Source organism: Macaca nemestrina, chromosome 12 (assembly GCF_043159975.1).
Source record: "Macaca nemestrina isolate mMacNem1 chromosome 12, mMacNem.hap1, whole genome shotgun sequence".
NCBI classification, from domain to species: domain Eukaryota; kingdom Metazoa; phylum Chordata; class Mammalia; order Primates; family Cercopithecidae; genus Macaca; species Macaca nemestrina.
The window spans coordinates 679,042-706,099 of record NC_092136.1 but is presented as its reverse complement, the minus strand read 5'-3'; the positions used below and the strand labels follow the sequence as shown (position 1 = coordinate 706,099).

Sequence of the window (27,058 nt, the reverse complement as noted above, 5' to 3'; positions counted from 1 at the left end):
TGGAGGGTGGGGGTGGCGTGGTAATCAGAGGCCTGGACCCTGCGGGGAGGGAGCCCTTTGTGCACAGATGCCCCACAGCCTGGTCCTGTTCTCTCCCACTGTGCCTGGGGCCTCCTGTGGGTCCTCATCTTCCTGGGGGTGAGGAGCTGTGCTACAAAGTAACCCATGTGGGGTTTTTTTTTTTTTTTTGAGATGGAATTTCTGTCACCCAGGCTGGAGTGCAGTGGCATGATCTCAGCTCACTGCAACCTCCACCTCCCAGGTTCAAGTAATTCTCCTGCTTCAACCTCTTGAGTAGCTGGGACTAGAGGCACTTGCCACCACACCGGGCTAATTTTTGTAGTTTTAGCAGACGCGGTGGGGGGGGCGGTTTCACCTTGTTGGCCAGGCTGGTCTTGAACTCCTGACCTCAAGTGATCCGCCTGCCTTGGCCTCCCAAAGTGCCGGGATTGCAGGCGTGAGCCACTGTGCCCAGCCCCGAGTGGGGTGCTTTGGATACAAAGTCGCTGTTGGGCAGGCGGGGTTGTGCCTCCACTTCACTTCGCTGGCCCAACAGTTCACAGCACCTGTGTCTGCACTGGAGGCCACGCCTCCCCCAGGGCACCCTCATCCACCGGCGCTTTGCCACCTACCCGCGCCCCGCGGGTCCTTGTCCCTGCAGGGGCCTGAGGCCTGGGAACCAAGAAAGGACCTTGGGGACGCGCGGCCCGGCCTCTTCGCGCAGAACTGCCACCCTGCCGGGGTAGGGGGGACCCGGGGCGAGGCGGCGGGTGGGCGCGTGGCTGTGGCCTGGCTGGGCGCAGTAGCCTCGGCGGCCGGGAGGGGGAGCCGAAGCCCGGAGGAGGCCGAGGGCGGAGCGCGCGCAGCGCCGAGCGGACGCGCCTCCCCGCCTAGGTGCTGGCCGAGCGCGCGGCGGGGCGGGGAGGCGAGCGCGGCGGCGGCGGCGGCGAGCGCGGTGAGTGCCCGGCGGTTCCCTTCTGCGCCCATCCTAGTGCGGCCGGGCTGCGGGGGCGAGAGGTCCCGCGGCGGCCGAGGAAGGTGACAGCTGCCCGAACAACGTGGCCTGGCGGGCGGGACGGGGGGTCCTGGACCAGCGGATGCTCGGATCCGCGGCTGCCCTGGCGTGAGAGGCCGTGCTCGGCCCCGACGGTGCCGGGCGCGCTCCCGCACACACGTGTCCCCCAGGGTGGATGTCTGGGGCCCGAGTCCAAGGAAGAGAGACCGAGCCATGTGGGACGCACACGTGGGATTTCACCGTACATCTGTGGACACGTGCGTGGCCCGAGTCGCGGTGGCCAGGCGGAGGACAGAGCGGTCGGCCGAGCCCCAGCAGTGGGGCAGGGGCCTGAGCCGGCCTCCGAGTGCAGAGAGCAGCCACCCGCTTCTCCTTTGTCCTCTGGCCGAGGCATCGCGAGGTTGGAGACCCCTTCCGGGACCCTCCAGCCAGCAGGATAGAAAGCACCGCCCCAAGAGGACGGGGACAGCGGGAGATTGAATGGGGGAGCCGCCAGCCAGACTCGGAGCCTCACCCCCATTGCCTTTCTTGGGGGTAGGAGGAGCCTGGCGGCTTTTTGGGAGGAGGATTTTACTCCTGCAGATTCGGAAGCAGCGGTATCTTCCTGTAGTGTGGTCTCTGCTCTACTGCTCTCTCCCTGGCTTGCCTGTGGCCTCGGTTGGCCTGACTATGAAGGGGGAACAGTGACGGCTCACAGCCCTGGGCCCGGCCGGGGCTGCAGGGTTTCTATGGTAACATCAGTGCAGGGGGAGGGCCCTGGCCAGCTGTCTCATAAGCCAGGGGTGGGAACTGCCGAGTGAGGACAGAAAGGTGGGGTTGGCGTTCAGACGGAACCCCTGCTGGTTCCTCCCTATGCAGAGCCCCTCGCTGTCCTCATTCTCCACCCAGAAGCTCCTCTCCACTGCAGTGGGTGCTGTGCGGGCCCAGGCCTGCCTCTCTGCCCTGGGATCTCTAGGCCTGCTTCTCTTCCTGGGACTAATGGCCGCTCCCCACTGATTTCTAGGATTGCTCCCATCATGCAGGTGTCCTCGTCCCAGACTAGAGATAGGCTCCCAGGAGGAAGGGGATTGCTCAGTCCCTGGTGGGCCAGGGTACACCCCTGGGAGGGACTAGAGCGGAGATGAAGGGCCCAGGGCAGCCTGGAGAGCTGTGGCCAGTGTGCACCCAAATAGTGGGGGGGGGGGCTGCTGGGAGAGATCAGGTTGAAGTTCAGAGGTCAGCTCGTCACCACCACTGGCTGAGGCAGGGAGAGGCAGGTCTCCTGGCGGTGAAGCCCTGAGTGGGACGGGGGTGGGGCAGAGGGCTCTGGGCATGCCAGCTCCCATGCCCTCTGGACCTGTCAGGTGAGCAGGGCCTGTGGGTGGCACCAGCGGCCTCTGAGACCCAGCCAGCCCTTTCCTGTGGACAGCAGGCCTTTTTTTGTGGCCCAGCATGAGGCTTCCCTGACATGCATCTGCCCTAACAAACAGATCCCACAGACACGAGTGGGTGTCAGCCCATCACTGCCCCACAGCACCGGATTCCCTGTCCAGGTACACATAGGATACCCTGGCCCGGAGAAAGCCTCATACTCAGAGTACCAGCCCTAGACAGATCCAGGCCAGGAAATGCTGGACTGCTCAGCCCACAGGCAGCAGACAGGAACCTGTGTGTGCCGGGGGCGTGGTGGCCACGCACTGAGGTCCCTGCTGGTGCGTGGTGTGTGCCAGGTCAGCCTGAGTCAGACCCGCCCCTGCTCATTCCTCCTCTCAAGGCTGCGGGAAGCCTTCACTGGCCCAAAGTGAAAGAGAAAGTAGCCCCCTGCAGGCCCGCCCCACCCCGCCCCACGGCCAATCCCTGCGGCCCCTCGCCGCCTCCCCCGGCAGCTTCCCCTCCTGTGTGAGTGCCGGGCTGGAGTGTGGAGAAGCCGTCCAGAGTGAGTGCCTGGGGCAGAGTGAGAACAGGACCAGTGGGCAGGTGGTGGAGTGGGGGTCGGTGGTGGATGGCTCAGCCCTGGAAAGCCGAGGTGAAGGTCAGGAGTCCCTGAGGATCTGTGGGTGTGAGCCAGCTGTGTGGCCCTGGGCAACGGCACTGCCCGTGCCCGAAACAGCTGGCCTCTGGGGGACCCAGGGTGAGGAGGGAAGGCCCCCGAAGCTGGGATTTTATGGCCATGACCTTATGGGAGGCCCCTGAGGCTGTGGCTCCCCAGCCCTGCCGCTTAGTGGGAGAGGTCCATTCTCCTCTCCTCTGTAGGGGATGGGCGTGCCAGCCACAGGGGGCCTCAGAAGGCCAGCCATCCCCCACCCCCAAGGCTTCCAGGGGTCCCATCACTGGCTTCTGTGTATCCATGAGTGAAACTCCTGGGAGGGGTGGAGGGGAGGAAGGTGGGCAAGGGGCTGGCCGTGGGGGGTGCGGGCTTCTTGAGGAGGAGCTCTGCAGGCCCTGGGTGGAGCTGCTGCGGAAGGAGAGCTATACCTGGGATGGCTGAGCCCAGGTCGGCAGGGGGTCTTAGGGCGCCCGAGACCTCAGCCGCAAGCTCGAAGGGGGCAGGTGCTGGCTGCTTCTCTCTGTGCTGAAGGATGTGGGGGATGGTCACCACAGCTGTCCAGGTCAAGGTGCTCTGGTAGGCACCCTGGCACCGGTCCCTGGCACTGCCCTCAGAGGTGCCTGGCCCTTTAAAAGCCGGAGCTGGCTGGGGTGCACGTGAGCCCGAGCGTGAGCGCGCGTGTGAGGCTGGCTGGGAAGACGCTGGCGGTGGGGAGGGGGGGATTGAAAGGAAGCCAGGTGGTCCCAGGGGTGGGCATGGGACTGGGTGGCAGGTATCTCCTGCTGCTGCACCCTCAGGATGCAGTGACGGCTCCCATCTGGGGTGGTGGGTGACAGGCTGCATGTGAGGGAGGCTGGGGGAGGATTATTCTTCGGGTGGCCCCACCCTCACTCATTCCCATCCCCTCTTCCTTCCAGGACAGAAGGGGCGGCTGCTGAAGCCTGGAAATTCCCCTGAAGGTAGAGCACCGCCCAACCCCTCTGGGTCCCAGCCTCCCTCAAGGCCTCCTCCACCTCCACCTCCACCCCACCCGGCCTGGCGTCCACCTCTTCGGCTCCTACCTGGGCACGATCGAGTTAAATGGCTGATAAGCAGATCAGGTCAGATTCCAGTCCTGGCTGCATGCCCCGCCCCCACCCTGACCCATGGTCGCAGAAACCCGTCCTGACACTCCTGTCCACACAGCCTGCCAGCCAAGCTCATCAATGGCGGCATCGCCGGGCTGATCGGGGTCACCTGCGTGTTCCCCATCGACCTGGCCAAGACCAGGCTGCAGAACCAGCAGAACGGCCAGCGCATGTACACAAGCATGTGAGTCTGCCAGGCGGTCGTGGGGAGTAGGCCCAGCATGTGGCAGCACGGGAGGCTAGGAGGGGGGCTCTGCTCCTGTGCCCCTCACCCTGTTTGACAGAAGGGAAACTGGAGGCAGGCAGGCCTGGGGGAGATCCCATGTGGGTCAGGACTGGGGTCAGAGCTGGGCTGAGGACTTGGCTTCTTATGTCAGCCCTAGACAGTCCAGGGACCCCGGCCTCTGGCTGGCCCCAGCTGGCCCCTGCTCACCCTGTCCCCTTGGCCACAGGTCCGACTGCCTCATCAAGACCATCCGCTCCGAGGGATACTTTGGCATGTACCGGGGTAAGGCTTGACTTGGCTGGGCTCGAGATGAGCAGGCCTGGATAGCGCCCGCGAGTCGTGGCAAGGAGCGGTGGGGGAGGCAGGGCAGGGCAGCCAGGCTGGGCCTGGTGTGTGAGCGTGGACGTGTCTGGGGGCGCTGTGCCTGTGCAGGGGACTGGATCTCTGGTGAGTGGCAGTTCTCAGCCCCTCCCGTGGCAACTCCCCGCCCCCGCTTAGTGCCTGGTGCGTGGGATGCCACAGTACATCTGTGTCCTCTGTGGTGGCCACAGCCGCCTCTGCTTTCTGGGACAGGCTAGACCCCGTCTATGGCTGGGGATGGGAGGGAGTAGGGGGAATTACCGCAAATCAGCTTAGGACGCCATCCGGAGCCTGGATTTGGTAGAAGCTCTGCAGCCCTGAGCCCTCGGCACTGAGATGGGGGCTCTCCACAGCCTCCCCCGAACTCTGGCCCACTCCAGACCACATGCTCGGGTGACTTCTGGCCCCAGTCCCCTGCCAGCACAAGCACCCTCTGTCCCCTAGGGAGGGAGGGGTTTCCCAGGGAGGCCTCAGGGGCTCTGGGATGATCCCCATGCCCCTAGCAGCAAGATGCTGTCCAGAATCAGAGACAGATGCAGTGGGCACGGGAACGCCTGAACCAGAGGTGCTGCCCCATCCGTGCCTGGCCCCCCCCCACCTGGCACACACCAGGCCCAAATGTGGGTGAGAGGGCAGGAGATGGCCAGGAGTGACTGGGATGGGGCTTTGACGGCCAGGCAGCAAGTCCTGGCTAAGCACCTCCCCACCCTGGCCACCAGCTGACCCCCTGCTCCACAGGAGCCGCTGTGAACTTGACCCTCGTCACCCCCGAGAAGGCCATCAAGCTGGCAGCCAACGACTTCTTCCGACATCAGCTATCCAAGGATGGGTGAGCTCCCTGCCTGGCAGACACTCAAGGGGTCTTGGACTCCAGACAAAGGAGGGGTCCACCCGGCCAGCTGGGTCCCACCTGGGGGCTCCACCTGTCTTCAGCCCCTTCCTTGGGGCTTCTCTGAGCTCGTGGGGTGGCCTCCTTCCTTTCCCCTGACCAAGGGAGCAGAGCAGATGCCAAATCAGTGGGGCTCTGGCCTGGCAGCCCTTGGCCCCCAGCTGCTGCCTGTGTAGTAAGCCAGGGCTTGAGGGCACTGACTGGTTCCCCCATTGCTGGAGGGGGGCTGCAAGGGCAGCCCCTTTTTAGGGCACTCGACCCCCAATTTCCCATTTTCCTTTATTGGAGACAGCCCCACTGCCCCCCCCAGGCCCTTGCCTGTGGGGCTGTCTGTCCATCGGGCTCCCCCCGCCTGCTGCTGCAGGGCCGGAGGCTGGGGGCTGTACCCCCACAGGCCTGCATCTGCCTCCACAGCTCCCACCATCCTCTGCGCCCAGGCACAGTGGGCATCCCCGAGGGTGGCAGGTAGCCTGTCTCTTCCCGCTCACCGCGGCCTTGCCCCTACCACAGGCAGAAGCTGACCCTGCTTAAAGAGATGCTGGCAGGCTGTGGGGCTGGCACCTGCCAGGTGATCGTGACCACGCCCATGGAGATGCTGAAGATCCAGCTGCAGGATGCAGGGCGCATCGGTGAGGGCGGGAGGAGGGAGGGGAGAGGGCAGAGGTGCTGGAAGGGGTGAGGGCGAGGGGAGGGCAGGGACACAGGGAGGGCCAGAGCGTGTCCCCTGCCCACTTTGCACAGAAGAAGAGAGCAGCCTCTTTGTCCGCAGCTGCCCAGAGGAAGATCCTGGCTGCCCAGGGCCAGCTCTCAGCCCAGGGGGGTGCCCAGCCCTCAGTGGAGGCTCCAGCTGCCCCTCGGCCTACGGCCACCCAGCTGACCCGTGACCTGCTGCGAAGCCGCGGCATTGCTGGTCTCTACAAGGGACTCGGGGCCACGCTGCTCAGGTAGGAGGCACAGGGTGGATGGGAGGAGGGATGGGGGAGGCCGGCCTGCCCAACCCACCACCTCCTGTCCACCACTTCCTGTCCCCATGGCCACCTCACTCCCCACAGGGACGTTCCCTTCTCCGTGGTCTACTTCCCGCTCTTTGCCAACCTGAACCAGCTGGGCCGCCCGGCGTCCGAGGAGAAGTCGCCTTTCTACGTGTCCTTCCTGGCCGGCTGTGTGGCCGGGAGTGCCGCCGCTGTGGCCGTCAACCCCTGTGATGGTCAGTGCATGGGACAGCGCCCGGCTGGGGATGGGGCGGGACTGAGCCCTTGGCCAGGCTCACACTGACCTGAGCGTCCCTTGCAGTGGTGAAGACGCGGCTCCAGTCACTTCAGCGAGGCGTCAATGAGGACACCTACTCTGGGTTCCTGGACTGTGCCAGGTGGGGAGGTCCCACAGGCGGTGGGGCCTGGGGGCCTGCGTACCGGGCTGACCCCCCCTCCTTCCTCCACAGGAAGATCCTGCGGCACGAGGGCCCCTCAGCCTTCCTGAAGGGCGCCTACTGCCGCGCGCTGGTCATCGCACCCCTTTTCGGCATCGCACAGGTGGTCTACTTCCTGGGCATCGCGGAGTCCCTGCTGGGGCTACTGCAGGACCCCCAGGCCTGAGCCCAGTGCCCGCTCCACCCCAGCCAGCCGGGCAGGGCTGGTGTGGGGCTGGAGCCAGGCAGCTAGCCCAGGACGGAGCAAGGGAAGACCCCTCCCCAGCCCTCCTGTCGGCAGGGGCAGCAGGGGATGGGGTGCAGGGTCCACATAGGCGGTGCACACGCGAGCCCCGCGGTGTGCTGCCTGCATCGTTGGGATCAATGTCTTATTTATGTAGAAAATGCAGAAATCTTTACATTCCTCAAGCTAGCCCCTGCCCCAATCCTGCCCTGGCCTGAACACCCCCAGGGACAGAGCTGGTCTCTGGGCTGGGGGCCCCCGGGCCTGGGTTGGGCAGGCTGGACCATACCCCCAGCCCACCGGTTCCAGTCTCCACGGCCGTCCTGGTCCACACAGGGACCCTGCACAAACCTATTTATTGAACCTGCTGGGCCCAAGTGGCTCTCCAGCCCTTCCGTCCTTCCCCAGCCGCTCTTGTCACCTTGGCAGGACTGGACTCTGCCTCCCTGGCCAGCCTTGCAAGAGGACCGGGGTCTCCTGCCCTCTCTGTTGAGCCAGGAATCCCAAGCGAGGGGTTGCCCCGGGGTCTGACTCTCAGGGCAAGCCCGTCACCCACTGCGGGACTTTGTGGTGGGCCCCTCAGCTCCCACCCCAGGTTGGGGCCCAGACTGTGAGGTCTGTGTGCCTGTGTGTGTGTGTGTGTGTTGTGGGGATCTGGCCTGGCTCTTGGGGATGGGGCTGCCGGGGACTGCCCCCCTTCCCGCCGCGGCCAGGCGCTCTGTGTGCTGTGTGTGTCCCAGGCTCTGTTGACCCCGTCCCGGAACTTTAGTTACCCAGCCTGACCTCTCTTCTGAGATTGGCCAGGGAGCGGGGCAGGCAAGGGGACCAGTGTGGAGCCTGAGGGTGCCTGCCCTGCTCTGGAGGGAGGGCCAGGAGCTGCCGCCCACCCCAAGTCCTCTCAGGGCCCACCCTCCTCTTTCCACCTTTGCATAAGGCTCCTGGGTAAGCTCCAGAAGCCCCATTCCCCCCCTGCCTCCAGGCCGAGCCCTGCTGTGAGCCGAAGCTCTCCCTGCCCCACCCTGGCCATGTGATCGTGTTGGTGACAGACCCTGATGTGCTGGTGCTGTGTCCCCAAAACCGGGGCCCTCCACGGAGGCCCCTTCCCAGCGACACTACCTGGGGCTCAGGCCCGGACCCCTCCAGTTCACGGTTGCTCCTGGGAGCTGCCCCTCCCATCACATCTGAACCTTGGAAGCTGCTGCTGCTGCTTTACAGAATTATATTTTTTTCTTTTGAAGAGTTTTAAGAAGTTGTAACTTTTTGTGTCTTGTCATGTCAGAGGATAAATAAATATTCTAAGTAGATGCTGCTGTCTGGGGGTCTGTTTGGGGGCAGGGGAGGGCAGTCCCCTCTTCCCATAACTGGCTCCCTTCAGACTGCAGGGCTATGCCTGCGCACCCACCCACCGACCAAGGGGCACCCTGGCCTGGAGGGGATGCTGGGCGGGACCCGCCTCCTGCCTCTGGCAGTCCCAGATGGGACTTGAACCCTGCAGTTGCTCTCCCTGACCCTAAGGTTCTCCCCCCCACCATCTAGGGTGGAGCTGGGTTTGCGGACCCCGCAGTTCCCGGCGGGGCGGGGCCCCGTCGCCCCTCCCCCTCCCCCTCCCCGCCCTCCTGCGCCGGGAGCAGTGCATTGTGGGAAACTCCCGAGCTCTCCGCGTTCGCAGCCGCCGTCGTCCCGTGGAGGAGCGCGCAGCCCAGGGGAGGTCGGAGGACGCGTAAGGCGGGGGGCTCCGGGCTGGCGGGGCGGGGCAGGCGCGGGGTCCTGCGGGGCGAGGAGGCGGCTCCGAGGCTTGAAGGTCACCGGGGTTGCGCGCGGGCCCCCCAGTTCTCCAGGGCGCAGCTGCTTTTGGGAGAAGGAGGCGGTGGCCGGGATGTAAGTGACACAAATAGCGAGGTTGGGGGGCAGACCACCTGCTCTTTGCAAACTTGATGCCCAGCAGCTGGGCCCCCCCAGAGCTGCAGGGGTGAGGGGGCGGCTGGGCTTCCCGGAGAGGTCGGCAGCGGCTGGGCCTCTCCTGGAGACACCCTCATCACGCTGTGACCTTCGGGTGACCTTCAGTGTGGTCAGTGCACCTAGCGGGGGTGGGAAACGCGCCTCCCTTTCTCTGAAGGTTGGGGCATTTCTCACCCTTCCCTGGGAGAGGTAGACAGGCGGCCTCTGAGGCTTTGGGGCAAGAACCACTCAGGTTCAGGGCGGCTGGGCCCCCAGGGCTCTTCCCACCTCTGCCTGAGTCATTGAGAATCTGGGCATGGCCTTTCCCACAGCCCAGAGCCCTGTCCTCCACCCTGACTCGCCGGCCAAGAGCAGCGTGTGTCCACCCTGTTTAATGCCAGGAACCCTCTGCCCACAGAGACAGCACGGCCTTGGGCTCCTCAAGGACTCTGCCCCAGGGCTGGAGAGAGGCACGGCCTGTGCTGGGGAGGGGGCCTCAGAGGCTGGGGAGGAGCAGCCGGCCCTTGGAAGCACAGCCCCACACTGCCTTCCTGGAGAGACACCCCAGTTTTCTCAAGTCTGGTATCTCGTGGGCCCACCCACGCTGATGGCTGCCTGAGATCCCAGCTCCTGCCCCTCCCCGCCCTCCTGCACCAGGATCCTGGCCAGGTCACAGCCTCGGTGCCTCAGTGTCTGTCTCTGCAAAGCAGGAGTGCTCTCCTGAGGAGGGGATGCAGTCAGCTCTCCCACTGCGGCTCCAATCACCTCCCCTCCTTGGAGGGGAGAATGCTTTTCCTTCCGGTTCTCGGGGTCAGATCCTCACTTCCCCACCAAGAGGCCTCCTGCCCCTGGCTGGTAGGAGGATGTGGCATTTGCATGGGCCATTTTACGGAACACCGGGGGGCCCCTAGCTCCTCCCACCTGTGCATGGCTCTTGCCTCTGCGGCTGGAGGGGTTCCTCCGGGAGTGGTCAGGGACAGACGGAGACCAGGCTGTGAAAGAGAAGCATCAGAGGCCCACAGGAAGCCCCTGAGCTGGGGCTCCGGGGACTCCAGAGAACTGGGCAGGGACTGCCTGGGGACCAGGTGGTCGGGGCAGCACAGGGGGGACTGGACCCACACGCAGCCTCCCTTGTGTCTCCCTCCAGGCCCATAGAATGCCCAGGAGTGACAAGCTGTCCTGAGCCCCTCTGGTGTACTCACCTGCCTGTCCCATACGCCCCGCCCACCATGGAGTCCAGAGGGAAGTCGGCCAGCAGCCCTAAGCCTGACACCAAGGCGCCCCAGGCCACCACCGAGGCCAAGGTACCCCCCGCAGCCGATGGGAAGGCCCCCTCGACCAAGCCCTCGAAGAAGGAGGCCCCGGCCGAGAAGCAGCAGCCGCCAGCGGCCCCCACCACGGTACCTGCCAAGAAGACCCCGGCCAAGGCCGACCCTGCCCTTCTCAACAACCACAGTAACCTGAAGCCGGCCCCCACGGCCCCCGCGGTCCCCAGCAGTCCTGATGCAACCCCAGAGGCCAAGGGTCCTGGGGATGGGGCGGAGGAGGACGAAGCTGCCGGTGGGGGGTCTGGGGGCCAAGGTCCCTGGTCCTGCGAGAACTTGAACCACCTGCTGGTGGCTGGAGGTGTGGCCGTGGCAGCCATAGCCCTGATTCTCGGTGTGGCCTTCCTGGCCCGGAAAAAATAATACCTGGGGGCCAGGCGGGGGGCACGGAGTCACTTCCTGTACAGACCTGAGGAAGCCAGTGCATGCAGAGTTCACCCTTATCTACGTGTACACACGCACATTCATTACACACCTACATATGCCCCCAATACACACGCAAAGTGGAGAGGATGCCCGAGCCCACCCCTGCTGACCCAGGACTTCCCCAACCTCCAGGGCAGAAAGAGTCCAGGCTCCGGGGTCCACAGCACAGGATGCGGGGAGAAGGCACAGCTGGGGAACCTCAAGAAAGGAACGGACCCCATGTGTGGGCCCCCCACCCCCGGCAGCTGGGTGATCCTGGGCCCCCAGGGCTGGTCTCTGAGTGGGGGTGCTGGGATGGGTTCTGCCTGGGCCCGGCCCTCGTGGGGACATTAAAGGGCACGGTTGCTCCACTTGCCCCAGTTCTGCTCTTTGTGTACCCCTGGGGGTCTGCCTGGGCTGATGCAGTGGGACAGACCTGGGGTGGGCAGTCACCTCAGCAGAGCCTCAGTGCCACCTCCCCACACCACCCAAGCCTAGCTGGGTGGGAAGACGGAGCCTGAAGCCTGCTTGTGGAGGGGGTGCTGCCCAAGGGTTGCCTTCCCCAGCTTGTGCTCCAGGGGAGCTCCGATGCTGGTGGAGAGGCAGGATGTCGAGGGCCCCTCACAGTTGTGCCCACCCTGCCCCGCTAGACTGCCCCTCCAGCTTGCACCTGGCACCATCTGAGTCTAACCAGCGTATAAATGCAATAACAGGTAGAGTAGAACTGCTTGGCGGCGACCGTCACACACTGTCCTCAGCCCACCGTACCTGGGGAGGCCCCTTGTGCAGCCCCTCCTTAGCACATCCAGTCCCAGCGTGGTCTTTGGCGTGCAGCAGCAGGCGAGCTCCCGGAAGGTGGTTGTGGGCACTGTGAGAACGCAGCCTGCCCTCACTGGCCAGCGGCCACAGGAACCCTGGGCCTGAGTGGAGGCTGAGTCTGAAATAAACTCTGTTGTCTAAAGGCTGGGCTTGCATCCTCATCTGCATGTGGCTGGGAGACGCAGGGGCTTCCCACTGGGGAATGAGGGGTTCACGTCCACACTCCAGGCTTTCCAGGGGAGAGGTGCTGCATCCAGGACCCTCTGACGGGACCCCCTGCCACTCCTATTCCCTTATCCCGGGGGGCTCAGCCCGGAGCCACACCCAGGCCCTGCCCCATCCTCCTCCCTGGCCTTCCTGTGGGTCCTGACCCAAGGTGGACACCCGGGGGCTACAGGACCAAGGAGCAGTGTGGACATGGGGTGCGGGGAGGGCAAGCCCTGCTTCTCAGGCCAAGCTCTCCAGCCAGGCAGGGGCCCTTCCGCGTCTCCCACTGCAGCGAGCCCCCACATCCTGAGCGCAGAAGAGGCTCCCCTCAACACCTCTCATTCATGGCACCCAGCCCACTCTAACCGGGTGTCCAACTGGTGGGCCTGGCCACGGGTGAGGCTGCAGCACACGGGCCAACAGGGAGCAAGGCCTGTGGTGCCTGGGAAGGGCTCCTTTGATGTCTGTCATCCTGGCCCCTGGGTTTCACCTGACGGGTGGCTAAGGCTGGCAGCAAGAGCTCCGTGATCACCTCCTCCCTGAAGCCTTCTTCCAGCTGGTGTTGGGGGACAGCCATGTCTTCCTCCTGCCCTTCTGGCACACTCCCTCCCCAGAGCAGCAGTCCTCGTCCATGCACCCACACTGAGGCCCAGACAGATACGGAGGGCCCACGGGGTAGAACCAGCTTAAGCTGACCCTGTTGCTGCCACCCAGGTTGCCCTGCGAAAGCCTCCCTCGACCTCCATCCATGCCGCTGCATCCTACAAGTCAAGGAGGCAGCCTACTCCTTGAGCCTGCTGACCTGAGTCCAGCGTATAGAGGAGAAGGCTCTGTGCAGACGCTGCTGACACCTCCAACTCCCAGCTCACCTGCCCCATGGATGCCAGGCTACCGCTCTGACTGGCCAGCAGGGCCCCTCACCACTCTTGGCCTGCCTTCCAGTCACCCATTCTCTCCATTCTGTGGCTTGTTCTTTAAAACCAACCAGCCAACCCTGTCTGATATAGCAGGGGACTTGAAAGGGGCCGAGAGGACTGAAGATGGTCTGCCATCTTTAACCACAAGGCTTGGCGCTTTAGTGCTGACATTCCACCCACAATGCTGCCTCATTAACTTAGCGATTCTCTATTAAACGATGCTTAGATATTCCAAAACTTTTTAAACTTTAGACAGAGCAGGAATGAAAATCCTTGTAGGCCGGGCACGGTGGCTCACACCTGTAATCCCAGCACTTTGGGAGGCCAACACAGACAGATGGCTTTCAGCTCAGGCGTTTGAGACCAGCCTGGCCAACATAGTGAGACCCCTGTCTCTACAATGCAAATATAGCAAGGCACAGTGGCTCATGCCTGTAAGCCCAGCACTTTGGGAGGCCAAGGCGGGTGGATCACGAGGTCAGGAGTTCGAGACCAGCCTGACCAACATGGTGAAACCCTGTCTCTACTAAAACTACAAAAATTAGGCCTGGTGGCGGGCACCTATAATCCCAGCTACTCAGGAAGGTGAGGGAGGAGAATCGCTTGAACTCGGGAAGCAGAGATTGCAGTGAGCCGAGATCACACCACTGCACTCCAGCCTGGGTGAAAGAGCGAGACTCCATCTCAATAAATAAATAAATAAATAAATAAATAAATAAATATTAGCCAGGCACGGTGGTGTGCGTCTGTGGTCCCAGCTACTCAGGAGGCTGAGGCAGGAGGATTGCCTGAGCCAGGGAGGTTGAGGCTGCAGTGAGCTATGACTGTGCCACTGCCTTCCAGCCTGGGCAACACAGCAAGACCCTGTCTCAAACGACAACAACAAAAACACCAAGAAAATCTCTGTAAAACCTATTCTGGGTTTGTGGTACAGCATGCACGTCTTTTCTGGGTTTATTGTATGAACACAAAGTCCACTGTCTTAACCATTTTGAACTGCACAGTTCAGCAGCCTCCTGGGGATCCATTACCACCGTCCACCTCCAGAACGCTGCATCACTCCAGAGACTCTGTCCCTATTACACATGGACTCCCCGTCCCCTCCCCTCAACCCCTGGCACCCACCACCTACTTTCTGCCTCAATGGCTCTCCCAAATCTAGCATTGCAGATAAATGGTATCATGTAACATCTGTCCTTTTGATTGGCCTATTTCACTCCGGGTCCCTCCATGCTGTAGTCTGTTCAACTTCCCTTCCTTTTTATTTTATTTTTTGAGATGGAGTCTCGCTCTGTTGCCCAGGCTGGAATGCAAGGACACGATCTTGGCTCACTGTAACCTCTGCTTCCTGGGTTCAAGCGATTCTCCTGTCTCAGCCTCCCAACGTGCTGGGATTACAAGCGCATGCCACCACACCTGGCTGCTTTTGTATTTTTAGTAGAGATGGGGCTTCACCATGTTGGCCAGGCTGGTCTTGAACTCCTGACCTCAAGTGATCCACTCACCTTGGCCTCCCAAAGTGTTGGGATTACAGGCGTGAGCCACTGTGCCAGGCCCAACCTTCCTTCCTTTTTTATGGCTGATAAAAGGATGGAAAAAAAGGAAAAAAAGAAAAAGGAAGGTTCCTGGCTATTTGGGTCTCACCATTTGATTTTTCCTCTTTGTGCCATTTGTACGGTTTTGTTTGTTTGTTTGTTTTGACGGAGTCTCGCTCTGTCGCCCAGGCTGGAGTGCAGTGACATGATCTTGGCTCACTGCAACCTCTGCCTCCCGGGTTCAAGTGACTCTTCTGCCTCAGCCTCCCAAGTAGCTGGGACCACAGGAACTTGCCACCATGCCTGGTTAATTTTTTTTTCTTTTTCTTTTTCTTTTTTTTTTTTTTTTTGCATTTTTAGTAGAGATGGGGTTTCACCATGTGGGTCAGTCTGGTCTCAAACTCCTGTCCTCAGGCAATGCACCTGCCTCGGCCTCCCAAAGTGCTGGGATTACAGGCATGAGCCACTGCCCTCAGCCTGTGTGTTTTTTCTTTGCAGGAATGCCTCCTCATTTGTTGGATTTCTTGCGGTGTTGTGTGTCCCGAGCCCTTTGCCGCTTGCGGCATCCAATTCTCTCCTCCAGTCAGCAGCCACTTGCCTTCCAGTGTTTCTGGAGCACAGACGTTCTAAAAACCTGAGTTTATCAAATTGGAACCATTCTCCCATTACCGAGTAAGCTTTTAGAATCGTGGGCAGAAGGATATCCTGCCACGTTCGAGTCTCATATTCCTGGCATTCACTCATGCGTAGGCCTTTCATCCATCTGGCACTTAGGTTGTGTGTGGAGCCAGCCAGGGGTCTCACGTTTCTTTCCCATGAGCTCGGACGGCCCCGACGCCAGGGAGTGGATGGTCCTCTGCCAGCCCGCAAGGCGGCGCCAACTCCTGCTCCGACTTCCCGGCACAGCCTGTTCTGAGCCACGCCCCACTGCCTGCAACTGTGGCTTCGTCATGATCTCACCTCCTCATTTCTCTCTTTAATCTCCCGCAGGTGCTCAGCGACTGGCTTCCCTCCTGGGAGGAGGTCGGAGTCTCCGTCTGGGATTCCGAGGCTCAGCTTCTGCTTCACAGTGCCCCTAAACCTCAGCCGTGTAGGAACCTTTCCCAAAGGAAAACGAATTCTCAGGGATGCCCAGAGCTTATCAGTTCACTTTTATTACAGAACACTTTTTTTTGTTTTTTGAGACAGAGTCTTTTTTTTTTTTTTTTGAGACGGAGTCTCGCTCTATCGCCCAGGCTGGAGTGCAGTGGCCGGATCTCAGCTCACTGCAAGCTCCGCCTCCCGGGTTCACGCCATTCTCCTGCCTCAGCCTCCCGAGTAGCTGGGACTACAGGCGCCCGCTACCTCGCCCGGCTAGTTTTTTGTATTTTTTAGTAGAGACGGGGTTTCACCCTGTCAGCCAGGATGGTCTCGATCTCCTGACCTCGTGATCCACCCGTCTCGGCCTCCCAAAGTGCTGGGATTACAGGCTTGAGCCACCGCGCCCGGCCTTGAGACAGAGTCTTGCTCTGTCGCCCAGGCTGGAATGCAGTGGTGCGATCTCAGCTCACTGCAAGCTCCGCCTCCTGGGTTCAAACTATTCTCCTGCCCCAGCCTCCCAAGTACTGCCCCAGCCTGTAGTTCCGAGTGGACTACAGGTGTCCACCACCACATCTGGCTATTTTATTTTATTTTATTTTATTTTAGGGCCGGGGGTTTCACCATGTTGGCCAGGCTGGTCTCAAACTCCTGACCTCAGGTGATCTGTCCACCTCGGCCTCCCAGAGTGCTGGGATCCCAGGCGTGAGCCACCGCGTCTGGCCTCAGAACACTTCCAAGGTCTAAACAAATACCAGATAGAAAATGTGTATAAAAAGGTCATGCTGTGAAGTCAAATCGCTTATAAGGAAATCTGGAAAACGGGAAAGCTCTGATGTGCAGCATGATCTCTAGGGACAGAGGCGTCCACGGATCCGGGGTCTGGGGACTGTCCGAGGCAGGCTGTGACCCCCAGGCTCTGCGGGAACTGCCTGGAGACCTGCAGCTCTAAGCCTTGCTGGGAACCTGCACCAGCATGTCAGGTCCCCCATTCTCGTGTTAGTAGCCAGCAACACACATGTGGCTTCCTAGGGCGCATGTGGTATGTATCACCTGGTGCAGAACAGGGTGGGCTGGGGGGAGGTTTCTCTGTTTTCCTCTCCAGCATCCCCTCCCCACTGCTAAGAGGGTGCGCCTCCTCTTCCGGGACTCCCACCCTAGTGCATTCTTGGTGAGGCTGCTGGTCACCTCCGGGCCCTCCCCTAGACACGGGCAGGGGCCCAGGCAGAATCCTCCAAAAGCAGGGCACAGTGAGCAAGGCTCATGGGGGCACTCACTGCTCCGGACTCCCACACTGGGCTGCTGCAGGTCCTGGCCTGACGAGGGTCTTCGGTGTCTCCCTGGTCCCAGGGAGGGATGGGCAGGGACCAGTCTCCCTGCCTTTCAGTGACCAGTCCCTGAGCACCTGGACACGCTCTGATCTGCTGTCTCCAGGCCCAGGCTGAACTTGCACTTGCCGTAGAGGCTTGTTGGGCAGAGCAGGGCCTGTGCTGCCCAACTGTGTGCCCCAGGTGGGAGTCATTAGGGGCAGGAGAGATGTGTGTGGTGCAGCCAGTGCTGAGGCCACCCCCTGGGACCCGCCCTGGCACATGGGAAGGAAGGTACAAGGTAGGTTAGGCTCCCTGCCGAGTGCAGCAGCTCCAGAAGTATGTTTGGGAGGGAACTGTCATGCCCCTCCCTGGGGCTGCTGCACCCTGTCCTCCATGTCCTGGGCACTAGGCTAGGCCAACTTAGGACAGGGCCTACCTCCTTGTTGCAACCCCCTCCAGACCACAGAGGCCGGCACCTGCCACATCTCACGTCTCTGGCCAGTTCATGCCAGGCTGGGGGGCAGATGTCAGAGCCAGCAGCTCCTGTTCTCTCAAGTGCTTCTGATGCCAGGTGAAGGTACCCTCGTGCCCCAGCCCACAGCCCTGGCCCAGACTCCTTGCGTCTTAGCGGCTGTCACTTACTGTCTGCTTCCTGCTTCTGGGTCTGCATGACTCATGGGTGCTGGGGTCTAAGTCTCCAGACCACCCAGCCTAGCCTTGGTAAAAGGGGAACCCGGCCGAGCCCCCGCTGGGAAAGGGCCCTGTCACGTCAAGGACTGCCCAACACGCCCCTTCCCAAGAAAGGAGCCCATGTCTCCTGGTCCCAGCCCCCAACATGAGGTCCACCTGGTAGTCGGGCTGAGCTAACAGAGGGCACCCAGGGTAGCCACTGTGTGAGGGGCGATCTCAGCAAGGGGGTACAGTCGGCCCTCAGGATCTATGGGTTCTGCATCCATGGATTCAACCAACCAAGGATGTCAAATATTTGAAAAAACAAACATGAGTGGTTGCGTCTGATTTTTTTTCTTCTTGTTATTTCCTAAACAACACGATACAGCAACTCTTCACACAGCAGTTACATTGTATTAGGTATTATTAGTAATCTAGAAATGAGTTAAAGTACACAGGAGGACACCTGTAGGTTACAGGCAAACACTATTGGAGATCTGCTCCAACCTAGCCCTCCTGCTCCTGGGTTTGAGGCCCACAGTGTGCCTGTGGGGGACGAGATCCTGTGCAGATTCAGAAAGCTCTCCAAGGAACTAGGCCCAGCCTGTGCTGTGACCACAGGCCTGCAAAGCTTCAGACACCTCCACCCACTAACACCCACGGCCGCCTAACACTGGACACTCACTGAGCTCTGTCTCTGCTACCCAGCCCAACTCTCGGCCTTGCCTGTGCCACGAGCTTCCAGCTCCCACTTCCCTTGTGGCAGGAGGGCTCTGCGTCAGGTGAGGCAGGGTTCACTGCCTGTCTGACAGGGGTCAGGGACCCTTCTCCAGGCTGGGCCAGGGGGAACCAGAGGCCAGTGGTGTTTTTTTTTTGTTTTTTTTTGAGAAGGAGTCTCACTCTGTCACCCAGGCTGGAGTGCAGTGGCGTGATCTTGGCTCATTGCAACCTCCGCCCCCTGGGTTCACATGATTCTCCCGTCTCAGTCCTCCGAGTAGTTTGGATTACAGGTGCCTGCCACCGCACCTGGCTAATTTTTGTATTTTTTTTTTTTTTAGTAGAGACGGGGTTTTCTTGGCCAGGCTGGTCTTGAACTCCTGACCTCGTGATCCACTAGCCTGGGCCTTCCAAAGTGCTGGGATTACAGGCGTGAGTCATTGCGCCCAGCTGAGGCCAATGGTTTTGATGGGGTGGGACCCACGGAAGCCCTCACCTTGGCTGTTCCCAACCACGACGGTTCCCCTGGTAGGAGCAGAGGTTTGTTGGGACCTCCATATTGGCAGCAGGGGGCCAGGGGCCTGGTGCTAGGGTTAGGGTTAGGGTTAGGGTCAGGGTCAGGGTTAGGGTTAGGGTTAGCGCAGTGGACCCGGACCGGGTACAAACGCGCAGGCGCCCAGCCCCGCCCGAGCCCCGCCCCTCCCCGCCCCGCTCCGCCCCCGGCCGCCGCGGCACGTGACCCGCATCCTCCTGGGCACGCCCAGCCGCCGCGCACGCGCACGCACGCGCAGACCCAGCGCTGAGCCCGCGCCATGGCGTCGGAGCGCCTCGCTAGCAGGCCGGCCTGTCTGCTCGTGGCCAGCGGCGCCGCGGAAGGTGAGGCCCGGCGGCCGGGGCCGGTGTCCGAAGAGCGTCCGCGACGGGGCTGCCCGGGGCGGGAGGTTCGGGACGCGGTGGGCGCGCGTCACGTGGCGCTGGAAGCCGAAGCCGCTGAGGGCGCGGGGCACGGGCCGGGGACTGGCGGGCGGGGTCGGGGTTGGGATGGAGCTCGGGGCGGGGACAGGGACGGGGACGGGGTCGCGGGTTGGGATGGAGCTCGGGGTCGGAGGGGTCGGGATGGAACTCGGGGCGGGGTCCGGGGGTCGGGATGGAGATCGGGGCGGGGTCGGGATGCATCAAGGCGCCGCGTCGCTCCCCCGAGTCTCATCTGCGCGGCGATTTCGCGGGCCCGACGTTTCTAGCGGAGGGAACCGCGTGCCTGGGCTTGGTCCCCGAGGCCGCTGCGCTCCAAGAGGGGAGCCCGGGTGTGGGGAGGGGGCGTTCGGGGAGTTGACCCCGCTCTGAGGTCGGGCGGCCGCGGGGACTCTGGCCTTCTGAACCACCGGCTCCTGAGGAGGCCCGGAGCCCCCTCCTGGAGAAGGCGACCCCCGGCCCCCGTCCTGGGGCCGGGGTACTAGGGCGCTGCTGGCCTGGGGCTCACGCGGGACGGAGCGCAGCGGGGTGCGTCTGCTGGCGCTGAGCCTGCAGGGTCTCCGGGCAGCCTGGGAGGGATGAGCAGCGGAGCCCGAGGGTGCCTGGCTTCGTTCTGAGCCCTTTGCAGAGGGAAGTGACCAGCCCAAGGTCACCGCACCATGGAGAGCTGGGGGCTGGAGTTGGGATCCGGAGGTCTCCCTCTTGAAGTCTGTAGGTCCTCAAGTGTGGACAGGGAAGATGGGGCTGTGGGGTTGTGGCGTCACGACGTGCTGAGCTCCGGGGGTCCTGAGCGATGCCGCCAGACTGTGGGTGGGAGGAGCCTTGAGTGGGGTTCAGTCCTGGGGGCGTGGGTTGGGACTTGTTTCCAGAGCAGGTCCGGCATGTTGGGGACATGGGGTCTTAGGGCCAGCAGGCTGGGGACAGCACTTCAGGAGGCCGGAAAGGCGGGCAGCCGGGGGAACAGAGCCTGCAGCAGGCTACTGGGCGCTTTACAGGACATTTTACAGTGAATATGTATTAACTTATATAAGAAGGAAGAGGCCGGGCGCGGTGGCTCACACCTGTAATCCCAGCACTTTGGGAGGCCAAGGCGGGCAGATCACGAGGTCAAGAGATCGAGACCATTCTGGCCAACGTGGTGAAACCCCGTCTCTACTAAAAGTACGAAAATTAGCCGGGTGTGGTGGCGCTCGCCTGTAGTCCCAGCTACTCGGGAGGCTGAGGCCGGAGAATTGCTTGAACCCAGGATGCGGAGGTTGCAGTGAGCCGAGATCGTGCCACTGCGCTCCAGCCTAGTGACAGATTGGGCCCCAGAATTAAAATAAATGTAGAAAGATGCAGCTCATGCTACTTTGGAATAAACTTGTACGTGCTGTCCAGCAGCCAGGGTGGGCTGGGCTGTGTCCTTCCCCTGGTGGGACAGTGACCCCCAGAGCCTTCTGGATGGGGCATGGTGTGTTGGGTTTCTTTTTTTAAAAGTTCTTTGAGGGGCAGAAGGGGGCTGGGAAAAGCTGGAGGGGAGGGCCAGAGTCTCAGAACCCTTGTGAGGAAAGGGTCCCTGAGCACTTTCCCTGGAGTGGGCGAGGAGGGGCCAGGACACTTCTGCATTCTCCATGGTGCCTGAGGGCCTCAGTCCCTGGTGGCTCAGTGAGAGGATGAGCTGAACTCTGTGACCCTCACACCCAGGTTTGCCTTCCACAAAGACCTCTCATGGTTCTGTTAGCACCAGGATGAGGCTGGGGTGTGGGAGTGGCATGGACAGTTGAGGTAGGCTGCATCCTGTCCCAGCTTCTGGCTGGGGCGGAGGTGACAGTGCCAGGCTGGGGAAAGAGCTTGCCATGGGGGATGCAGGCCTCGGGATGGCCTACAGGTCTGGCATACCTGGTTGTGCCCCCCTGACGCTTTCCCAGCTTCCTCCTCCTGGCCATGAATGGGTGGCTGGCCCTGCCCCAGGGCTTCAAGTAGTGGGCCCTGGGTGTAGGGGAGAGGGCTGCTCCTCAGGGTGTTCTGGGGTCGGGTGAGGCCATGGGGGTGTCTGGGTAGCACCCTGAGGCGCGGCAGGCTAGTCCTGTGGAGCCCACACTCACCGGGACCCTCTGCAGGTGTGTCGGCCCAGTCCTTCCTCCACTGTTTCACAATGGCCAGCACCGCCTTCAACCTGCAGGTGGCCACCCCTGGGGTAAGTCCAGCCTCTCCTTCCCCACTGGACACTTGGGGTCTGTCTCCACCTCTCTAGGGGCAAGGTCAGGAGAGTGCCTCTGCTGCCTGGGAGGAGTGGGGAGCCCCTGTAGTTGGTAGAGGGGTGAAGGGTCTGTGACCAAACCCTGGTTGTGTCCTCCTGTCCCAGTCCCCATTTCCTGGGCTCTCACCCCACCTGTGATGAGGGAGACCTTTTCTTTTCTTTTCTTTCTTTCTTTTTTTTTTTTTGAGACAGAGTTTCGCTCTTGTCGCCCAGGCTGGAGTACATTGGAGTGATCTCGGCTCACTGCAACCTCTGCCTCCCGGGTTCAAGCAGTCCTCCTGCCTCAGCCTCCCGAGTAGCTGGGATTACAGGCACATGCCACCATGCCCGGCAAATTTTGTATTTTTAGTAGAGATGGGGTTTCGTTGTGTTGGCCAGGATGGTCTTGAACTCCCAACCTCAGGTGATCTGCCCGCCTCGGCCTCCCAAAGTGCTGGGATTACAGGTGTGAGCCACCACACCCAGCCCAAAGGAGACCTTTTCGCTGCAGGTCTGTGCTTCTGCACGTGTGTGAGCCGGAGACCAAGGCGCGGCCCTGCTGTAAGGGGCACACATGTTTCCACTGGGAGCAGTTCTCCACCCTCTGATCGTGGGTGACCCAGGGATATCAGATGTAGATAAGTCACAGTAAGGACGCATTCATTGGCCGGGCGCGGTGGCTCAAGCCTGTAATCCCAGCACTTTGGGAGGCCGAGGCGGGCGGATCACAAGGTTAGGAGATCGAGACCACAGTGAAACCCCGTCTCTACTAAAAATACAAAAAATTAGCCGGGCGCGGTGGCGGGCGCCTGTAGTCCTAGCTACTCAGGAGGCTGAGGCAGGAGAATGGCGTGAACCCAGGAGGTGGAGCTTGCAGTGAGCCGAGATCGCGCCACTGCACTCCAGCCTGGGCAACAGCGTGAGACTCCGTCTCAAAAAAAAAAAAAAAAAAAAAAAGGATGCATTCATTATGTGTTCGTCACTGCAGGTTTTTATTTATTATGTATAAAAATTTTTGGTTGGTGGGTTGGATAGGAAATAAACCACTGAGGCTGCTGCTGGGACAGGCCACCCCAACCTGGGAGACCCAGTGGAGGAGGCTGGGTGGTCGGGTGCCTTTGTACCTCAAGGGGATGCTGTTGGGTTCCTTGTCGGCATTTTCAGGCTCCTTCTGAGCCGACAGGGATATTCCTGGTGCTGACCCTTGGCCCCTGGGCTCTGCTCCTCCAGGGGAAAGCCATGGAATTTGTGGATGTGACCGAGAGCAATGCACGCTGGGTGCAAGACTTCCGCCTCAAGGCCTATGCCAGCCCCGCCAAGCTCGAGTCGATTGATGGTAGGCCTGGGACCCACTCCTTGGGGTGGGGTGCCTGGGACCTTGGAGGGTCAAGGGTTCCAGATAGGTTTGGGGTCTTAGTGAGCTCCCTGGTTCTGCCCCTGAAGCCCTGTGACCATCTGGGGCAGCCTCCAGCCCCACATCCTGGGCCCCAGAGTTTCTGAGCTCCTCTGGGGAGGAGAGATGATGAGTGTGTGGAGACGGGAAAGTCAGGGGGGCCCTTGGGAGCTGTAGCCCATGGAGGAAAAGGGACAGATGCCATCACCAGGCTGGCTGGTCCCTGTGGAGGGTCTGTCCTGGCCACGTACTTGGGCCCGGTCCTGCAGGTAGTCTCACTTTGATTGATGTGTGGCTGCTACCTGGTCTGTGGTCTCCCCCCAGGTGCCCGGTACCATGCCCTCCTGATCCCCAGCTGTCCTGGGGCCCTGACCGACCTGGCCAGCAGTGGCTCCCTGGCCCGTATCCTGCAGCACTTCCACTCTGAGAGCAGTAGGTGACCCGTGGGACCCAGGGGAGGGGTTGGATGTGCAGCCCTACAAGAAATGGGTCTCCCACCAGCAGAAGAGAGGTGGGAAGACCCCAGGTAGGCATTTCTGGGTATCTGGTCAGTGGCCACTGCGGTGGTTGTGGGCAGGAGGCAGTGACCGCCCCCTCTCCCGACACACACTTTGTCCTCTTCTGGTGACCATCTTGCAGGCCTCTGGGCAGTCTCCCGAGGGTGGGGGCCATGCCCTCCTGAGCAAGGCAGGACACCAGCCTGGTTCCTTCTGGGAGAGCCTGGCATCCAGGGCCGGGCTTGGGGCTCGAGGCTGGCGGGGGTGCAGGGAGGACGGCTGTTGGAGGAGACCTGGCAGCTGCCCCGGCTCCGGGTTGGGCTGTGATGAGTGTGTCCACTGGCCGGGGCGGACAAGCCAGTGCTCTGTGCAGCCCTTTGTGGGCAGGAGCTGGGCCGCTGTCCGCTGCAAGCCAGTGCTCTGTGCAGCACCCTTTGTGGGCAGGAGCTGGGCCGCTGTCCGCTGCAAGCCAGTGCTCTGTGCAGCCCTTTGTGGGCAGGAGCTGGGCCGCTGTCCGCAGCATGGCCTGGACAGGCAGCAGTTGTTTGTGGCCACCTCAGCCATGGGAACACACTCAGCCTTTCGGATGGAGCCAGGGTGGCCCCACTGCAAGGCACAGGCACTGCCTCAGACTCACCTCCCGCCCGCACAGGGACGTCCTGTCTAGCCGGGGAGGGGCCTGACCCACAGCACCTGCCAGCGTGGTGGGCAGCCTGGCCAGCTATGCAGTGGGGTTGCCGGGCAGTGTCCTGGGGTTTGGTAAACAGACCTGGAACCTCAGGACCTCCTCTCCGTGTGTCTCAGCCGCCAAAACCTGAGATCTGGGCTCTAAACCAGAGCCTAGTCCTGAAGCACCAGCTCCCCTGAGCAGATTCCTGATGCCAGCTATGCAGGCTGAGCCAGGACACCTCAGGTGCTGAGCCCGGTTTCCAGGGAAACCTGGGAGGAGGGGGCCAGGCAGGCGGCACAGGCCTGGGGGAGCCACAAGCAGGGGCGTCTGGGAGGGGCTTCATGGTGCGGGTGGCGGGGTCCAGGGCCTCAACGCTGTGTGCCACTTTCAGAGCCCATCTGCGCCGTTGGCCACGGTGTCGCCGCCTTGTGCTGTGCCACCAACGAGGACAGATCCTGGGTGTTCCACGGCTACAGCCTGACAGGGGTGAGTGCCTGGAGGACAGAGGCACCCTGTGCTCCCTGCTCTGTCCTCCCCCACGACAGCCAGAGATGAGGACGGAGACTCCAGAACTTCTGGCCTCTAGTCTCCTGGGAGCCTAGGCCCACTCACCAGGGGACGTGGGGAGGGAGGGGCATCAGACCTGTGTGTGCAGTTGGAGGGGCTGAGAGCCCAGCCAGGGTGTCCTCGGAGACACAGCCTGTGTCGATCTGAGGCCCAAAGACTGTGAAGTGGGCTCAGTGGACACCGGGGACGGTTGTGGGAGCAGCTGATCCACAGGCCCTGAGGCAGGGAGTGGTGGCCGCTGTGCCGAGGCTGGTTTCACTGGAAGTGGAACTGGCCCCCAGCTCAGATGTCACTTTCCCTGCTGAGGGGACCCCTCCTTAGTGGGTACTCAGTGCTGCCCCCGAGGGGTGACACCAACCCAGTCTCAGGTTACAAGTGGGCGTGACCCCTTGGGTGAGTGGTTAGAGTCACTCCTGCCCAGAGGGTGCCGCCCCAAGGGGCTCACCCCACTAAGCTCTTCTCATTCTAGTCACCTGTGTGCTCTGGTGCTGGGGGAGCTGGCCCCCTCCTCCTGTAGTGGCCTTGTCGCTCTCAGGGACACCCCATGGGAAGGTGGCTGGACTTTGTCATCTCTCCGGCCTCCAGCCTTAGCAGCTGTCCCTCTTATGAGCAGTGACACCCCCAGTCCCACTTGGTTGGGTGAGGCTCCCTGCCCTGATTTGACCTTCCTGACCCCTGGGGTGGGCCTCAAGGCCTGGGCCTGGCTCAGGAGCCCCCACCCACCTCCCGCAGCCCTCTGTGTGTGAGCTCATCAGGGCCCCCGGCTTCGCCCGCCTGCCGCTCGTGGTGGAGGACTTTGTGAAGGATTCGGGCGCCTGCTTCAGTGGTGAGCCCTGAGGGTGCCCCCTGCACCTACAGAAGATGGGGTGGGGGGCTTGTCTGCGGCAGCCTGGGGGAGAAGCCTCCTGCGCCCTGGGTCCTTCAGACCCCCATGGCACTGACTCAGACCCAGACAGGCTGACCTACTGCTGACCCTGGGCGCTTGCCTGGAGCCCGGGGCTCTCAGTGGGTGGGTGGACATTGCCTGAGGCTGGTGCCCTTGGTCCTCCCCAGCAAGTGAGCCTGACGCCGTGCACGTTGTGCTGGACCGCCACCTGGTCACGGGCCAGAATGCCAGCTCCACTGTCCCGGCCGTGCAGAACCTGCTCTTCCTCTGTGGCAGCCGGTGAGGGCTGGGCACATTCCTGCCATATCAGCAGAGCTGCACCCGGTGCTTTTGCCCAAGCCCTGACCACACGTCTGTCCTGCAGGAAATGAACCTGCTGGGTAGATGCACCCCCGAGACAGCCCAGGTGTCTCCAGAGGCAGACAGCCCCGTCTCAGGCTTCAGGGACCCTGCCTCTTCCCTCCTGACAAGGACCGTGGATGGCAGCCCGGTCTGGCCCTGATGGGATTGTTGGAGGCCTCCTGGAATCAGCTCTAAGGGGGTGTCGGCTCTCCTGGGGGATCTAAGCCCCCATCCCCCTGCATGTTCTCTGGTAGGAGGCAGAGAAGAGACCCCAGGTGCCTGGGGAGGCGTGCTAGCTGCTAGGTGGTCCTCGGGAATTCCAGGCCGGGTTTTCCAGGGAGGACTGGTTGCCAAGCGCGGTTGCTGTTGACTAGACAGAGTCGGCTCGGGGGTCCTCTGTGGGGGCTTGCCCTGTCGTGGCCTGTCTGCCACGCACCACCCCTTTCACCGTTGGTGGGGGCCTTGAGGGGAGGACCCAGTCGGCGGGAGCTGGCTCAGAACTTCGGCCGAAGGTGAATGGAGTTTTTTGGGAGCAGCACCTCCTGCCCCGAGGCTGACCGGCACTGGCAGTACTTTGCTGTTGAAGAAGTCTTCTGGCCTGTGGTTTCAAAGTGTAAGCACCTCAGCGACCCACCCTGTCCTGTCTAAGCATCGAGAGGCATGTTTAGTTGTGAATATGAGACCATGAGATTCTCGATGAGAGGAAAGTGCCGTCCCCCACGGCCTTGCAGAGTGGCCTCGAGTACAGCGGCTGTCAAGAGCAGACAGTGGTCTGGCCTGCTGGGCACCTGGCCTGGGCCCTGGCCTTCCAGCGGGCTGCCTGCTGGCCCCAGTGTAGGGCCTTAGGAGAAGCTTAGGCCTTCTTCTTCCTCACAGTTCCCCAGTTTGAGCCATCGAAGGCCTTCCTCCTGCCCACCTTCCCGTCTCAGCCACAGCCATTCCCAAGCACGAGGGTGGCTCCTGGTGCCAGTGACCTGCCAGGAGGCCTCTTGTGATCATAAAAGCATTCAGTTGGCTGGGCGTGGTGGCTCACGCCTATAATCCCAGCACTTTGGGAATCCAAGGTGGGCGGATCATCTGAGGTCAGGAGTTTGAGACCAGCCTGGCCAACATGGTGAAACTAAAATACAAAAATTAGCTGGGCGTGGTGTCAGGGGCCTCTAATCCCAGCTACTTGGGAGGCTGAGACTTGAGAATTGCTTGAACCTGGGAGGCGGAGGTTGCAGTGAGCCAAGATTGCGCCATTGCACTCCAACCTGGGCAACGAGTGAAACTCCGTCTCAAAAATAAAAAATA

General features: G+C 61.8%; 4 protein-coding genes across 14 annotated transcripts; 3 read left to right on the top strand and 1 right to left on the bottom strand.

Moving 5' to 3' along the window:
• Positions 1–524: 524 nt before the first annotated feature.
• On the bottom strand, positions 525–1,535 carry LOC105494155 (proapoptotic nucleolar protein 1). The gene is given in 5 exon segments (XM_011762320.2): positions 525–963; positions 966–1,163; positions 1,166–1,381; positions 1,384–1,501; positions 1,503–1,535. Coding segments are annotated over 5 exon segments (900 nt in total). The 3' UTR covers positions 525–628.
• LOC105494156 (solute carrier family 25 member 22) lies at positions 897–8,599 on the top strand. Of its 7 annotated transcripts, none has more exons than XM_011762322.2 (10): positions 897–955; positions 3,959–4,141; positions 4,227–4,352; positions 4,621–4,676; positions 5,493–5,583; positions 6,154–6,272; positions 6,413–6,587; positions 6,696–6,850; positions 6,937–7,012; positions 7,085–8,599. In XM_011762322.2, exons 2-10 carry the CDS (start codon positions 4,122–4,124, stop codon positions 7,236–7,238), a joined length of 972 nt encoding a protein of 323 aa, XP_011760624.1. In that variant the 5' UTR covers positions 897–955; positions 3,959–4,121; the 3' UTR covers positions 7,239–8,599. The 7 variants fall into 7 exon arrangements, with proteins under 7 accessions (XP_011760624.1, XP_011760630.1, XP_011760626.1 ...); XM_011762328.2 differs by lacking the exon at positions 897–955 and adding an exon at positions 2,836–2,930; XM_011762324.2 differs by lacking the exon at positions 897–955 and adding an exon at positions 2,961–3,026.
• A 311-nt stretch (positions 8,600–8,910) lies between these two features.
• LOC105494154 (cell cycle exit and neuronal differentiation 1) lies at positions 8,911–11,924 on the top strand. Of its 3 annotated transcripts, none has more exons than XM_011762317.3 (2): positions 8,911–9,015; positions 10,381–11,924. In XM_011762317.3, the coding sequence occupies exon 2, from the start codon at positions 10,463–10,465 to the stop codon at positions 10,919–10,921; it is 459 nt and encodes a 152-aa protein (XP_011760619.2). In that variant the 5' UTR covers positions 8,911–9,015; positions 10,381–10,462; the 3' UTR covers positions 10,922–11,924. The 3 variants fall into 3 exon arrangements, with proteins under 3 accessions (XP_011760619.2, XP_011760620.2, XP_070930116.1); XM_011762318.3 differs by having other exon boundaries at positions 8,928–9,003; XM_071074015.1 differs by lacking the exon at positions 8,911–9,015 and adding an exon at positions 9,056–9,173.
• Positions 11,925–18,991: 7,067 nt separating this feature from the next.
• Positions 18,992–27,058, top strand: GATD1 (glutamine amidotransferase class 1 domain containing 1). 3 transcript variants are annotated; one of them, XM_071074013.1, is made up of 8 exons: positions 18,992–19,090; positions 21,289–21,365; positions 22,638–22,743; positions 23,125–23,232; positions 24,359–24,453; positions 25,267–25,360; positions 25,588–25,699; positions 25,785–27,058. In XM_071074013.1, the coding sequence occupies exons 1-8, from the start codon at positions 19,027–19,029 to the stop codon at positions 25,789–25,791; spliced, it is 663 nt and encodes a 220-aa protein (XP_070930114.1). In that variant the 5' UTR covers positions 18,992–19,026; the 3' UTR covers positions 25,792–27,058. The 3 variants fall into 3 exon arrangements, with proteins under 3 accessions (XP_070930114.1, XP_070930115.1, XP_011760617.1); XM_011762315.3 differs by lacking the exon at positions 18,992–19,090 and adding an exon at positions 20,026–20,347; XM_071074014.1 differs by lacking the exon at positions 21,289–21,365 and having other exon boundaries at positions 19,002–19,090.